This window comes from Scophthalmus maximus, chromosome 2 (assembly GCF_022379125.1).
Source record: "Scophthalmus maximus strain ysfricsl-2021 chromosome 2, ASM2237912v1, whole genome shotgun sequence".
Taxonomy (NCBI): Eukaryota; Metazoa; Chordata; class Actinopteri; order Pleuronectiformes; family Scophthalmidae; genus Scophthalmus; species Scophthalmus maximus.
In genome coordinates this window covers 199767-215063 of record NC_061516.1, presented here as the reverse complement: position 1 = coordinate 215063, position 15297 = coordinate 199767, and the positions used below count along the sequence as shown (strand labels likewise).

The window sequence follows — 15297 nt, the reverse complement described above, 5'->3', positions numbered from 1 at the left end:
GGAGAGCAGGTGAAAGCAGCAGACTGCGTCCGCATGACGCGCGAGGCACTGGTGCCAAAAAGACTGAAGGTGCCCCCTCCCATGTAGGACAAACACAAACGATCATCCCAAATATGAATGCCAGGTGAGCTGATTTCCTGAAAATACTGATATGGAATCAATACATGTCATAGTGTGTTCCAGACAAGCTGTCACCTCATACAACTACAGTAACTCATAAACGAGTTGTACATCGCACAATACAGTATGATGTGTTGCCTAATGGGTTTCCTTCAAATGATCACAGTCTTTTTTTCCCCCCTTTATTGGTTTACGCATTAAAGACATGACTGACATAGCATCTGACATCGTTATGAGCTTCATAATAGTCAAACAATGGTCATAAAATTATCACTTTAAATTATTTGCATAGATATTGTTTTTCTTGGTGGCTGAAGGTTTGCCACTCCTTGTTTACACATGAGAGACAAGGTCCTTATTTACCAGTGCAGAGAGACAGACAGATAAGTGCATGAAAAACAATGCACAAGCTTCATACAGGCAGAGAGTCCATGCACAAAGACAGTTTAAGTTCTACAGCAGGCTGTGTGATTTCTGTCAGGTCTCCCTGCTGTTTGTGTTCACTGAAGGTGACCAGGATAGGACCACACCAAAGGGACCGTCACTGCCATCCTGTGGTGTACAGGAAATACAGCTCAGGACATCCAAGGTTTTACTGGTGTACAGGAAATACAGCTCAGGACATCCAAGGTTTTACTGGACAGGATTAACATGATCTGTAATCTGCCACTTTTCCCAAGGCCATGAACCTTTTACAACTATTTCTGTAGATCAAAGAAAACGCATTTTCTTCCCATTTTGTGCTGGAATACAACCTAATGAAGGCAGAGTGGATCCATGTCTTTCTTATTCAAACACAATAACACATGTACAAAAACTTTTTCAAAAATTAAATATGTATATATATGTTTCTATATAACAAAAAATATCATATCATCTAAACAGGGTTAACAGTTCTGAGAAATGCCCTTCTTGGGCAGTTTACTTCTCCATTTCTCTCTCGTCTTTCTTAACTTAACTTCCCTACAGATTCTAATTCAGCAAAAGGGAAATGAAAACTGCAACCTAGTTTCACATTCTCTCTAAAAATGCAAAGGAAAGTATTTAATATTTTAATAACCCAACAACAAAAAAAAGGATGGACTTTATCTCATCATCACATCACTTCTTCATGCCGATGGTGTCATATGTGTCCTGGGCGTGAGGGGTCAAACCCTAACAGGAAGGCAGAGAGGAAGAAAATATGAATTATTGTTATGATGCAACATTAAAAGAATCAGCTGTCACATCACTCACAGTACGGAAACTCACCGTATAGATGCCCTCCTCAGCAATCTGTTGGCGGACAGGGACAAGAACAATATTAGACACAGTATAACTGTCACCAAAACAAGTACAGTCACATTAAAACTGAGCTCTGTGTCTCTTGGCTATAACAGGATGCATGTGCTCATGTACTGTATGTATGCACAGTGTAAGAGGAAGAATAAGAAACAGCAACATGAGGAGTGATGCAAGCCAGAGAGCCCCAAACTTAGATCTGTCGAGCGAGAGTGTGTGTGTGTGTGTGTGTGTGTGTGTGCGTGTGTCTTTGTGTGTGTATGTGTGTGTGTGTGTGTGTGTGTGTGTGTGTGTGTGTGCATGTGTGTGTGTGTGTGTGTGTGTGTGTGTTTGTGTGTGTGTGTGTGCGTGTGCGTGTGCGTGTGTGTTTTTGTGTGTGTGTGTATGTGTTGGGGGGGAGGGGTTAGACTGTGCACAGTTTGCGGCTGGTAATAGGAAATTAAACTGCAAGTTAGGAGTCGGAGCATGAATGTGAACAATATCTGTATATGTATATTTTCCTTATTTCAATTTTCAATCCATGTTGTTAAACTTTGGCAACTGAACGGATTCCAAAGATTAACGCTACTCTAAATTTGGGACACTTGAAAGACAAACAAAACCACACTTGAAAATGAAAATAGAAGTGTGGCCGATGAGGCAGATGTTTTCTGATACTTACCTATTTCCCAATAATGCCACCGTTTGTATTTTTTTTTACTAAGCCTTCCCTGACTGGTAAACACCTGCTTCTTTTGTGTCCAAGCCCAAACTGAGATCACTCAGAGCTACTTTGACACGTAATGTTTATACTTTATGAGGTACCGTCCTGGATGTCAGCTCCTCATCAAAACGACAACTACGCGTTCAGAGGGGAGTCTCACGAACCACAAAGATCTTTCACGGTGGGGCTGCTGATAAGTTTTGTTTTCTAAAAAACTATGTGGACATGAAGTATGGCCCGTGCCAATTTTTCTTCTTCTCATTGCCTGTAACTGTTTTCCAGCTGAGGTTTGACCTGACCAGTGAGGTTATGTTTTGCCTACAGAGTATATGTCATGTCTATTTAGTTTGAATGCGTTATTTCATACCGGCTTTGGATTTCCTTTGCCAGTGTCAGCCTCCTTAGCATTGTTGATCTGTAAAAGACAGTGTCAAATTAGGGACGATGGAAAGACCCAACACATCAGATTTACTTAAATGTCACAATGGATTTGTATTTATATCTGTATCACATTTTGATTTAAAAAATGTAAGAATGCTGCTGATATGGGAGTGCATCGGAGAAAATTACAGTAATTGTGGAAATGAACAGCAAAACCTCATTTGAGTCTTATTTTGGGAGCAAAATTATAATTTTGCCATTATTTTACATTAAACTATATATTCTCGTGGCCGGGGTGCCTCAGTGGATAGAGCAGGCACACATATACTTCAAGGTTTGTGCCTCGACGCAGCGGTCCAGGGTTCTAATCTGACCTGTGACAATTTCCTGCATGTCTTCCCCTTTTTCACCTAGCTGTCCTGTCAAATTAAAGGTGTAAAAGCCCAAAAAATAATCTTTAAAAAATGAAAATAAGAAGAATAATAACTATATATTCTCCTTTACCGCTGCATCAACCATGGTAAAATAATAGTTGAGAAATATAGTCTATGTCATTAAATTAGTATAATTAGTATTATATTCAGAATATAGAATTTCTTTTGGCGTCCCTTTCCCTTTGCTGACGACACCCTATTTCACATTGACAATGTCCGATTTGTCTTATGCCTATAGGTCCTTTTTGAGGACCTTTAAAATGACACGCTGAAGCATATATATTTACAGTTATGTAACACCGACACAAACCTTGATTCTGCAGTAGAGAGCGGTCAGGATGATGCCGTACAAAAACAGGATTCCATCCAGCAGATAACAGATCTGAGGTTCTGCAAAAGCAGCTGAGGGAAACAAGGGAGAACAATTTGTCAGGAGCAAAACCACAAATGATAACAACACTTCTACATCTGTTGATATCCCCCGTTACAGCCATCAAACTTCATATCAGGAGTATTCCAACTTAAACTCCTCCTGATTTGTTGCATCAATGTCATTTATCTGTTGCTTCTGGGGCCTTTAAGGCAAGACGCAGAGCAACAGATATTTGGTGGGAACCCATGTCACACCGTGTCAGCGACAAAGACACTACTTCCTTGTCATTTGAAAAAACAATATTTTTAAGAAGCGGCAGTGACACCTATTTCAGATTGTGCAACAGCAACAGCTGCCATTTCAAAAATCTCCAGTGCACAATACAAACTGTTACATGTACTAGTTGGGAGAAATGAAGAAATTTAAATCAATGTAAACAATAACTGAGTAGATTGAAAAATACAGTAAAAATAGAGATGAAAATTTGTATAATTAAGCTGATGAAATATCAAACCATACTTTGTTCAAAAATATTATTTCTTCTTGCTGAGAAATGAATGTCACTCAAATCTTAACGTATTCAGAGATGCAGGAAACCGTGAGACAGGGGTGGGTTAGTGTTAGGTCGCATGAGATAATTAATTATTATTTCAGTGAAGATTATTTGCATTATGATCACAATAAGAGTGAATATATGATGTTTACTATATTTTGCATGTGGAGCTTGAACTGTATACACAACCAAATAAGCGCTCCAGGTCTGCACCCAGGTTAAAAAAGGACCTTGAAAAGGTTGACATTGCTACAACAGTCAATTTTATACATGAATATCACGCCAGATAATCCAATTTCTAGAAATTACGTTACAAAAGAGATGGCATCATCTTTATTTGGGAAAAAGATGTGCATTTATTGTAAGAGGCAATTCAAAAAAAGCTTTGCGTACATAAGAGTTCTCCAGCTGGCCTCCCTCTGTGATACATTCCTGGGGGGGGGGGGGATACTCAGAAACAGAAAAGCTGGAAATTGACCCATCACAGATTAATCTGCTATTTATTTTATTAATATGTCTTTGAGTCACATTAGGGCAGCAGTAACAATGCATCTTACGATAAACACAACCAACAAAAGAGCAACACTAACTCTTCTCCTGAAAGGTCTCAGTGTTTGGGTTGTGCATATGGTTTCACTTGAAAATAACAACTAATAATTGATTTTAAAAGCCACAAGATTTTTCTGTACATATTTTGGGCAACATCATTTCAAGATATCCGAGTTTTCGATCCAACAGTGTAATATTCAGTAGCATTTAAATAAACAAATAGTTTATTTTCACACAAGAATTATGACAACTATCCTATGATATAATCCCCAAACGGTCACGTCCTTCCCACTTCCTTTCTCCTCCATCAGAAATTCAAGAAGACGATTCACTTTTCTGCCACGATCACATAATTGTTTCCCACATAGAGGATACCACTCCCAAACAGTGGCTCCTTTTCAGAACGCAATAAAATGATTATATTATTTTGTCTGAAAGGACAAACCATTCTTTTGAACCATCATGAGCCGAATGTGCTGAAAGTGTTGTTGCAAAATGCCTAACATTTTAAATTGAGCTTTGAAATGCGTGTTGTTGAACTGTACAGGGAGCCAGAGAGATGATGTGGTGTGTGATATCTGCATCAACATCTCCTTTGGTTTCTGCAGCTCTCACATGTAGCGCAGGTTCAAAGTAGACTGCTAACTGTGTGCGATCTGCCTTGAATAACCAATAGTCTGATAATATGCTTTACTTACAGTGCATCTCAAGCTTACAGCTAACACACAAATCTTTTTCTTCTTTGATAAGTTAATTTGTTTCTCATGACTACAGACACACACACGCACACAAACACACAGCTGTGACTTTGCCATACACTGTAGACCACAGTTACTAAAATGGCCAGGGTCGGTTGTGGTTTTGAATAAAAACTGAAATATGTCAGATCCAAAGTCTCTTATAGATTGAATGAACCAGTTTGATTTGATTTAAATCTGCCAGTTGTCTAGAATAATGGGTCAATCATTCGGTGTGTCCTGTAAAACGACAAAAATGTTCTTTCGTCAGTTCACAACCCCAAAATATTTAGTTTTAAAATAGGGTGAAAGAAGGAAGAATAACACATCCACATTTGAAGCAGGAAACATTCAACGTTTTGCACGATTAATCTCTAAAGTAGTTTCCAAGTAATATTCTGTCATTATTAAATCGAATTTCACCTTCTCTTCTTAATATATTCTTAGACCCACAATATTAACCATCATAAATGATACTGTATGTCCCTACTTGGGTAAAGAATTGAATAAAAAGTTGCAAAAATAAATTATTGTGTTTTTCTTAAGGTTTCACAGTTTTACTGTAATTTAACCCAATAAAGCTGCATGTTATATATATATGTTACATATTTGTTTTTTGTTGTTGTTTTAATAGAATAAACAAATATATGCCAGAAAACATAAACCAGTAGAGCCAGTATAAACTAACTGGAAGCCTCTAAAATGACTAGGACCCTGAGACTAGTCTATTAAACTCCCCTAAATGTTGATCCGTGTGTGTGTGTGTGGTTGTGACACAACTGTCTACAAGCGCCAGTTAGAGAAGTGGCTGTTCACACCAACGTCAGTGGCCAAGCCAATATTAACAGGAGCCAGCAGGGTCAGCTTCTCCTTTCCCAGGAACTGTGATGTGGTGTCTACATTTCCTCTGCCTATACTGACAAAAGTGAGGCAAAATGTCAGAAAACTTCACCGTTCTGAATAAAAGTCCTCAAATGCAGCTGTAGTTTAATAATCCATTTTGTCTACGTGCGTTTTTAAACAGCAAAGTGTTTTTCATATCAGCCCCTCTCGTCTCCACAAGACGGCACGACCTCTTTAGTCATACCGTCTGTATTTCAAGTATTCTCACAAGTGAGGTTGTTCTTATGAATAAATTAAGTGACCACTGTGGGCTCTTCAGACAATAAAACCACAGCAGGATGAAAATGTTAAGTTTGCAGCACGACCCAATTTGTTTTTCAACTCACCGGCAGCTCTCCCGAAACACATCCACAGAGGAATAGCCACAATTAACAGGGTCCTGTCCAACACAGCCATGGTACCACAGGCTCAACAGAGAGTACTGGACCTCTTTCAACAAGCAGCAAGCAGAACTAATTGTGTTTTTCTCCCTTCTTTTTTTTTTTCTTCCTTCTTCTAAGCGTTCTGGTGAAGACTTAAGTACTGCATATACCTCACCAACAAGAGGGGAAGTTGTGGTCTGAGCTCTGAAGTCCATTTGTCTCAGATCTCATCAGACCACTCCCCCCGTCAAACCAGAAGAAGGTCACCTCGTCAGGGCTGGCATGTTAACACTTGATTTTTTTTTCAAGTCACGGAAATGGAGTTTTTGAAAAAGAATGTTTCGGGTGGTATAAATCGCCAATCCAATCCCCCAATAAAACACTCAATTCATTACTTCACTGTTCGGTCATAAAATATTCATCAGGTTTATTTGGGCATTGTACATCAATGATTATAAGCACGGTCTCACTACAGTGAATAGTGAACAGGAAGAGAACCTGACTAACAGATGTGCGAACGGCAGAATGGGTTCTCTTCAGCGGACAAACGCGTTAGCAGCATCCAGTTAACGGTCAACTTCGCCAAACACAATGTCCTGTGTACCTGAAAGAAGAAAAAAGGACAAAATATAATACAACGCCTTTTTGTTCTTCAAAAAAACATAATCCCTGTACTGTACTGCACTTTGTACATTTTATGATCACTGTCTTACCAATAATGGCTACCACATCAGCTAGCATGTGTCCTTGGGCCATTTTATCCAGACCGGCCTGGAGAGAAGAAAACATTTATTATCATCCCTGTGTTACCATAGGATTTTGAGAGACTATGGGGGGTGGACGTCAGACCCCTCAAGGGGGTTCTGGGGGCATGCTTCACCGAAAAGAAAATTTTGTACATCTTTAAGTTAAAACCATCAATCTGGTGAACTTTGATAGCAATTTAGGAGGCTAGATCTATGAAGGACTTGATGCTCTTATAAACTATTGTGGGCTGTAGCCTTGCAACCTATATATGTGTTGTATAGACACTAACCCCCACCCACATACAACTACAAAAAAAGGGGGAAAGTAGCTTCTTTTAAAAAATATCATTCTTTGCATAAAAAAAACAGCACAAAACAATTAACTAAAATTAACAATTAATTAAAATGAACATACATATTGAACTTCATACCTGAAGGAATTTTGAGGAAAAGTAACAATTTGTATAAAATTATGAACAGATTATTTCCTGAGGATATTGCAATATATCAGGTTTTCTTAATATCTTAAAGACCATAATTATTTCTGTATTAGGATTTTAATTTCCACTATCATACATGTGTTGTGTTTTTCAAATAAGTACATTTTCAGACACACACACACACACATATATATATATATATATATATATATATATATATTATGTATAAAGACAGCAGAGAGGCTACTCTCCACTGAAAGGGAAATCTTCTTACTAATCCTGCTAATAATTCAAGAAATCAGTCCGTCAGTCATATCTGGAGAACTTTTCATCTTATCAGCCTGACACCTGGCATGTGTGTTGTTTAGGGACCAAGAAAGTGCAGTGCTGAATTTGGACACTCGTTACATTCAGAATTTATACATTTTGAATAAACAGTAATAAGAACACAGCAGTGCTCTCCCCTCCATCAGTCTGTTATTTGCGCTTGTGAACGTGAGCGCACGTATAACGCGCGTCTTTGCATCGACTTTGTATGTAATCTATGTTTGCGTGAATAATTTGCGTTGCATTCTGTGTGAATGCACTTTTAAAGATCTTTAATTTTACTATGAGAAGTGTAAAAAGTCTATGGCGCAACAAATTAAGACTATGGTGGGCCGCCACTGTCTCGTCAATGTATGGGAAACACTGCATCTAGTATAACCGAGGACGATCCACGACTGTTCAGAGCAGAGGAGCTCATATTAAAAGTGAATACTCATTATTCATGACATCCTAGCCTGAGGTTGATGCACTAACTACTGTAATAGGTTGTTTATGCAACTTTAAGATATTTCAGCCTTGAAGAGCAAAATTCTAATGACCACGTTGAACAGCAGTTCGTGTATCCACGAGCTAAGAGACGGGCAGGAAGGAGGGAAGGGGGCTCTGTGTGCTTTTAAAAGTGGTTATATAGTAGTTTATAAAATATGCTTAATGAACTAAAAGTAGCCTTTAGGACGAGATGTTTAAACACGCTGCATAATAGATTTTCTGTGTGGTTAATATTTCACGGTGTCTCATGAAGTTTTCGAGTGCGCACCAAGTGAGCGAATCCAGGAGCTTTGATCTTGCAGCGGTAGGGTCTGCTGGAGCCATCAGATACCAAATAAACACCGAACTCTCCCTGCAAGCAACACACACAAACACACACAAATACAATCCAGTAAGCATATTACATTACAATAAATCCCTCAAGGCCCACAAAGGCTTCGCAATAAATTCTAAAGGATATACAGTCAGACACTGAACAAAGTTTTGTTGTTTGCTGTTAAAAAATGTAAACTTGATCTACGGGGAGTCTATTTGAACACCTGCGGGTGTTAAAGAAGTGCACAACTTGTACGCCGAGTGTTACACACATTACGAGTAGCCTCACCTTTGGTGCCTCCACGGCTGTGTATGTAGCCCCCGGGGGGACCTGGTAGCCCTCTGTGTACAGTTTAAAGTGGTGGATCAGAGACTCCATGGACGTCTAGGACAAGGAGCACACACAAAACACGTCACGTCTCTGCAGCCACTCTAATAATAAAGCAGCAGGAAGTTTGTGGAAGTTGACTATATATTTTGACAGAAACGTAAAACTATGACACGGATAATTGTAACACCGAGGTGAACTAGAGGTGATCTCCTTCCTTGAGGGCGGCCAAATTAATGAGGATTTTAAAGAAAGATATGGCCTAATTCTTTAAAGATGGTGAAGAGTGTGAAGACAAATTAGCGACACCAGTGATATTTAATTAACACGGCAAATGCTAAAGCGCATGGGGAAAAATCCAGAAAAAGGAAAATGGTGCAAATATTAAATAGACTGTAGCTGAGGAAAAAACTCACCTTCATCTCAGACCTCTTGGGCGGAGCCACCTTGGCGTCATCCACCTTAATCTCTCCTTCTGGCATCTTGTTGAGCGCCTGATGCATGATCCTGAGGGACTGCCTCATCTCCTCCATTCTGCACAGATACCTGGACCATACACACACAACACAACACAACACAACACAACACACACACGCTACTTAACACAGATGCCGGTAACACTGTCCATCAGTAAATCGTCCACAACGCATCATGTGCTATTAGTCATTCTGAGAAGGTCACTGGTGAGGAGTTGATCATGTGAACAGAAAAACAGCAAACAGGCTCTTTACATTTCCTCTGGATAAAACACAATTGAATAGCATGTCACGTTCCACACAGGCATTCATCTTCAAAGACTGAGTGACAAGAAGCACAGATTCTGCTGCCTCAATGAAAACTGTTATCCAGCAGCAGTGCAATCAGCTGTGTTTGCATATAAACAAAAATATATTGACACGTTTGTTTTATAAAATACTTTTATAAGTAATAAAGCTTATAAAAAAGCCCTGAAATTTAGGGCTGCAGCTATCGATTATTTTAGTAATTGAGTATTCTACCGACTAATCCATTTATTAATCGAATAAGAAATGCTTTTGCTTATTTAAGAGGAGTGTTGATCTTTTATCCTGCCCGTCGTCTGGACCGTAGTCGGGGAGCAGGGAGAACTGTCTGGCAAATAATTTTGCTTTGATGATTTTATATGGTTCAGCCCTACTGAAAATAGCTTAGAATGTTTAATGTCTGATAGATTTTTGTTTTTACCACGTAATAAATCAGTGGTGATGATTTTAACTGTTCTCAGCAGTATTTGCCAAAACGGGCATGTTTAGTAAATTACATATGTCCATTTTCCATGGCAATGTTGTGTTGCATTAAAATATCCAACCAAAATCAACATATAAGTTGCTTGTTTTAGTCAGTGAAAACCTGCAACATGGACTAAGAAACAAAATGTGGCAGGAAATTTAAAAAAATTAGCTACAGTAATTTGCAAAAATCATCAAACCTGTCATAGCAATCTCCTTTGCTTCCGATTGGGACGTCAAACTCCACCTCGTCGTACTTGTCGTACGGCTGAGACTTCCTCAGGTCCCACTTGATGCCCGACCCTCGCAGCATCACGCCACTGGTACAGAGACAAGGAGGGAGGCGATAAACACCAGGATTTATACAAATTTATTTGTAAATTTCATAAAAAGTCAATCGTTCACACCGATTAGACATTTACCTGAAGCCATAGTTGAGGGCATCCTCAGCAGAAATCACCCCAATATCCACTGTACGATTCTTCCAGATACGATTGCTGGTCAACATCTGCATGGAAGAAAACCACACAACAACAGATACCAGACTGCATCCTTATCATGCTCATTTATCATGATCTGAGATTGTGGCGTGACAGAGAATAAGACACAGTCACTTTACCTCCTCTACTTCATCGATTCGAATAGAGAAGTTCTTGCACCACTCGTAGATGTCGTCCATCAGGCCCAGAGGCAAATCCTGGAACACAGTTAAGACCATTCACACTTTATGGACGATGCCATTTTATTTTAATCATAATATAAATGAGGAAATGATCTACGTGTCATACACTTGATATTTCCTTGTGATTGCATGACACGAGCAGAGATTTATTTGATGGTTTCTCTTACCTGATGAACACCACCGGGTCTGATGTACGCAGCGTGCATTCTGGCTCCGGACACTCGCTCATAGAACTCAAACATCTGAGAGGAAACAAGGGCCAAGACAGTTAGAAGAAGCATTCAAACAATAGACATTTAAAATAATCCTCTCAGTACTTAGGTGTATTTTGCATTGAGACCAAATCATTTCATTTTCATATCTCACACATCGCATTACAGGGCATCCGATGACGACTTTTATCTAAGGACAATCCAAATCTGCGACTAGATATCAAAGTAAATGTCTGGATCAAAAAAGGCTTGGTGGTAGAAAATGGTCGGAAAAAAAACAATTTATTATTTCACAATAAATGTGTTTTTTAAAGCCCTTTCTAGTTTACATGTGCTGCCTTAACATTAGGGACAAAACTCAAGTTGCTAAGATGCTATTTATGTACAGCAGACACATTTTCATTTGTATGAATCAGTTTCCAACGCAAAGACACTGAGGCTGAGTATCCCACCGATGCAAAACATTTCACAGTGGGCTTTTCTTTTAAACTCAAAAGGAATCAAATCGACCATGTGTTTAATTAAGCAATGAAAATCATTTAAGTGGTACAATAAGAGCATGATAAGAAGAATTTGCAATTACACTAGTAAACCCAGCCCCTAAAAGACCTACACTGGTATGAGGGATAACTGCGGGACAGCATTTCTTGGTCAATATGAATGGAACTTCCAGTGATGACAAAAACTCCAACATAAAAGTGGACACCTGTTAAAGTTGTACCAATTTCTTAAAGGTGGGGTGCATATTTTTTTTTTCCCTGTAATAAATAGCAGTGAAGATGAAATCCTAATTGCTAATTCCGATGTAACAGCTAAAACTGTGTAAATACAGTAGATAACAGCTTTAGGCTGGCACTACAATTTTAGGGTTACTCCTGTGGAGTCGCATACTTTTTAGTAAATTGATTACTACTTATTTTTAGGATCATGATTGAGTCACATGCGGCTTGATACCATAGGAACGCAGTTATAGTTTACAGCTCTGGAGGCACGGGTGAAACCAATGCCATACAAACAAAGTAAAAAAAAAAAAAAATCTAGAACAGAGTATGGGCTTAACAGCATGATAAAGCTTTAGGAAGCGGCACTCCTGACCTTCTCCCTCTCTTCGAACATCCAGAAGAAGGGGGTCATGGCGCCGATGTCGAGGGCGTGTGTGGTGATGGCCATGATGTGGTTCAGGATGCGAGTCATCTCTCCGTATAGCACTACAAACACAACACAGAACACATCCAGCCATTTAGAGACAAAATGACAGTTGACAAAAAAGTTATAAAAAAAATTAAAAATATTAATTAAGACATTATAGGTCTTAGTGGATAATGGTGGATTTACTGTAACATCCTAAACCTTTGCGGCATCTGCGCACACTCCGATCATTTCTAGTCTGTACCTCTGATCCACTGTGCACGAGGTGGAGCTTGGATGTTGAGCAGCTTCTCCACAGCCAGAGAGTAGGCCTCCTCATTACACATCATGGAAACATAGTCCAGACGGTCAAAGTAGGGCAGAGCCTGCGCCACACAAAGACAAGGAATTGAAACCTCTGAGATAAGGGACTTCCAACAATGAAGTAATGCATGACATTACTTCATTGTAAGAAGGGTATTTTTAAGTTATCCTGAATCAATTCTGTTGATGAGTTTTATTCAGTTGTTTATCCAGATTTTGGTGAACAAGTTATTGTTGTCTGCGTTATCAGGTGATTACAAAAAGTTGAGAGTCGTGTTTTACGAATGTTCTTTTATTTGGTACATCCCTCGCAAAAATGTGAAGGACTTCAGGATACAGCGCTCACTTCTCTCAGTTGTTGACAAACCAAGGGGAAACCCTGGCTTACACCATCTACTGTTTACATTGGTCAATCAAAAGCATGTACCATTCATGCTGCAGAGTATTCTGTAATTAAAAAAACAAACATAAACACCACCATTTTTATAGATATTGTAAGTTGTTCAGTACCTGCAGGTAGGTCTTGTACTCGATAAGCTTCTCTGTGCCGCGGTGAAGCAGTCCAATGTGTGGGTCACACTTCTTGACGGACTCTCCACTGAGCTCCAGCACTAGACGCAGCACACCGTGAGCTGCCGGATGCTGGGGGCCAAAGTTGATGGTCAGGTTGGAAACATCCTTCTCTGCAGGAGGATCCTTGTCTAGGAAAATAGGAAGAATATAAGGAAAACTAAATCTCTTGAAGGAAAAAAATCCCCTGAATTTGTTAAGGATTTTATTTTATTCTACCCAACTGAGCTTTGTCCATATTAAAGAATTTTTTTTTTTTACAACCGAGACACTTTCAGGTGAAGAAATGTTTAATGCTAATTTGGCCTCCGCCATAGCACCAACAAATAGTTCTGGTTCAGACATGTAACCATAGAGCCAGAGGAAGCTTCCCAGTATACTAGCAATCAAACAATGGATTCAATCCAGTGCACTGTGTAAATATCAACATTTATATATTGTTTTTCACAAATATAATTTAATCGTGTTAGCTTTCACACGCACTTTGCAATGCAAATTGTCCCATTTCCTTTTTAATTTAAGGAAATGAAAAGAAAAAAAAGTGTGTCTGCGGGTGTGAATGGTGTTACCGTTCCATGGTGGCAGGTTCCACTTCTCACTAATGGTTGTAGGGTACATCACTGCCCCAGCAAACTGCTCCATCCACTCAACATCTGGCTGCCATTGTTTCTGCCTGAGAAAAAACATTGAAACATATTCTTAACGAGGCAAGTGAGGCTGTGCTGGGGAGCTTCAGCTTCGAACCAAGGCAGAATCATCACAGAGACACAAAAATAAGACTAGTAATCAGGCAGCACCTTGCATGCGAAAAGGGGCTTTAATCTTATTTTGTCGAGGCTGTCGCTTGGAACCGGTGATGATCTGGGCGATGCCGAGCCCATCACCATGACAACTGGCTGTCAGAGCTGGCTGATGACGTGAAACTTACAGAGAAGATAGGTCTTGCTAATATTACAAATATGTTTACTAATGACAATTGTTGAAATACTGTAATGCATGACAGATCAGCACAGGTAAGCATAAACCCACTGTGTCAGAAGTCAAGAACAAGCCTGAAAGCCTCTAAGATGATTTGAATGACTGTTAGCTAACGAAAAAGTGACATGACCTATTGACGTTATAGGCCTTCAGGGTGGACAGACTGGTCACAGGCGGACTGTTTACTCTCCGGCGTGGTTTAACTGCAGCGCGACTCAATTTACAGTCTCGTTAGCAGACATGACTCACTTTTGATTAACAGTCCAACAAAAATACTTTGGACCATAAACTGAGAACAGGGGATGCAGAGTCTGTGTGATAAACAGTGACACAGTTATGAGTCAGTTCCAGCACAAGCGGCTGCCCAGCAGGAACCTCACACAACACTGCAATGTACGATGACGTGCGTGTGCCCTCATGCATTCCTCTCCCATTCTAAACGAACAATACGACTGGCAGCAAACTCCCGTTATCCGGAAGACAGAAAATCGGTTTATTTAGCAGCATGCTAACATTAGCCTGTCGGTGGGATATTTTTTTGCTGGCGTCCAAGGCGACAGCTCGGCAATGCAACGGTCACACGAAGCGACACGCATTTCACGTCTTTTTCGATTGCTTGTTGGTCACCTTACCTGCTCTGTAGAACAGTACAGCCAGGACTCAGCAAATTACTATTTAATATTAATTTTGTTGAAGGACGTCCTAGTTTAGAGAGCGACCTCAACATAGTGCCCGCCATCTTGGCTATTAGACAACGTCTGGCTTATGACGTAAAGGCGTTTCTTCCTCTGTTGTTTTACAGGCGCATTAGGAGCGTGTCTGCCACCTACCGGCAGCGAGGATCCCGAACCACAAAGCCCTCCCTAAGGGGCAATGTGGTTTTTGTTGAAGTGTGTGTATTACAAATTTTGAAATACATAAATATGTGCGATGAATAAAGGATACATTGTCAAGCCTATGTGTGACTTATATAATAGCAGAAAGCAAACAATTACCAAGTGAAAAAAAACTAAGATTGACAAAATAATTATGATATATATTATTATTTTAGTTAAAGAAAAAAATCCCCAATTGCTGGATTCATATACCTGACATAATTTAAATGCTTTATATTT

The 15297-nt window shown here is 39.6% G+C and overlaps 2 protein-coding genes across 2 annotated transcripts; both read right to left on the bottom strand.

Moving 5' to 3' along the window:
* Window positions 1-1159: 1159 nt before the first annotated feature.
* On the bottom strand, window positions 1160-6603 carry fcer1g (Fc epsilon receptor IgFc epsilon receptor Ig). Its single transcript, XM_035625632.2, has 5 exons — window positions 6361-6603; window positions 3230-3321; window positions 2472-2519; window positions 1372-1395; window positions 1160-1275 (listed from the first exon to the last, which is right to left on the bottom strand). Exons 1-5 carry the CDS (start codon window positions 6428-6430, stop codon window positions 1222-1224), a joined length of 288 nt encoding a protein of 95 aa, XP_035481525.1. The 5' UTR covers window positions 6431-6603; the 3' UTR covers window positions 1160-1221.
* A 188-nt stretch (window positions 6604-6791) lies between these two features.
* ndufs2 (NADH:ubiquinone oxidoreductase core subunit S2) lies at window positions 6792-14963 on the bottom strand. Its single transcript, XM_035625629.1, has 14 exons — window positions 14815-14963; window positions 13774-13877; window positions 13145-13335; window positions 12576-12696; window positions 12278-12390; window positions 11138-11212; window positions 10908-10985; window positions 10711-10796; window positions 10489-10608; window positions 9458-9587; window positions 9003-9098; window positions 8667-8750; window positions 7110-7167; window positions 6792-7000 (listed from the first exon to the last, which is right to left on the bottom strand). Exons 1-14 carry the CDS (start codon window positions 14919-14921, stop codon window positions 6963-6965), a joined length of 1401 nt encoding a protein of 466 aa, XP_035481522.1. The 5' UTR covers window positions 14922-14963; the 3' UTR covers window positions 6792-6962.
* Between the last annotated feature and the right edge of the window lie 334 nt (window positions 14964-15297).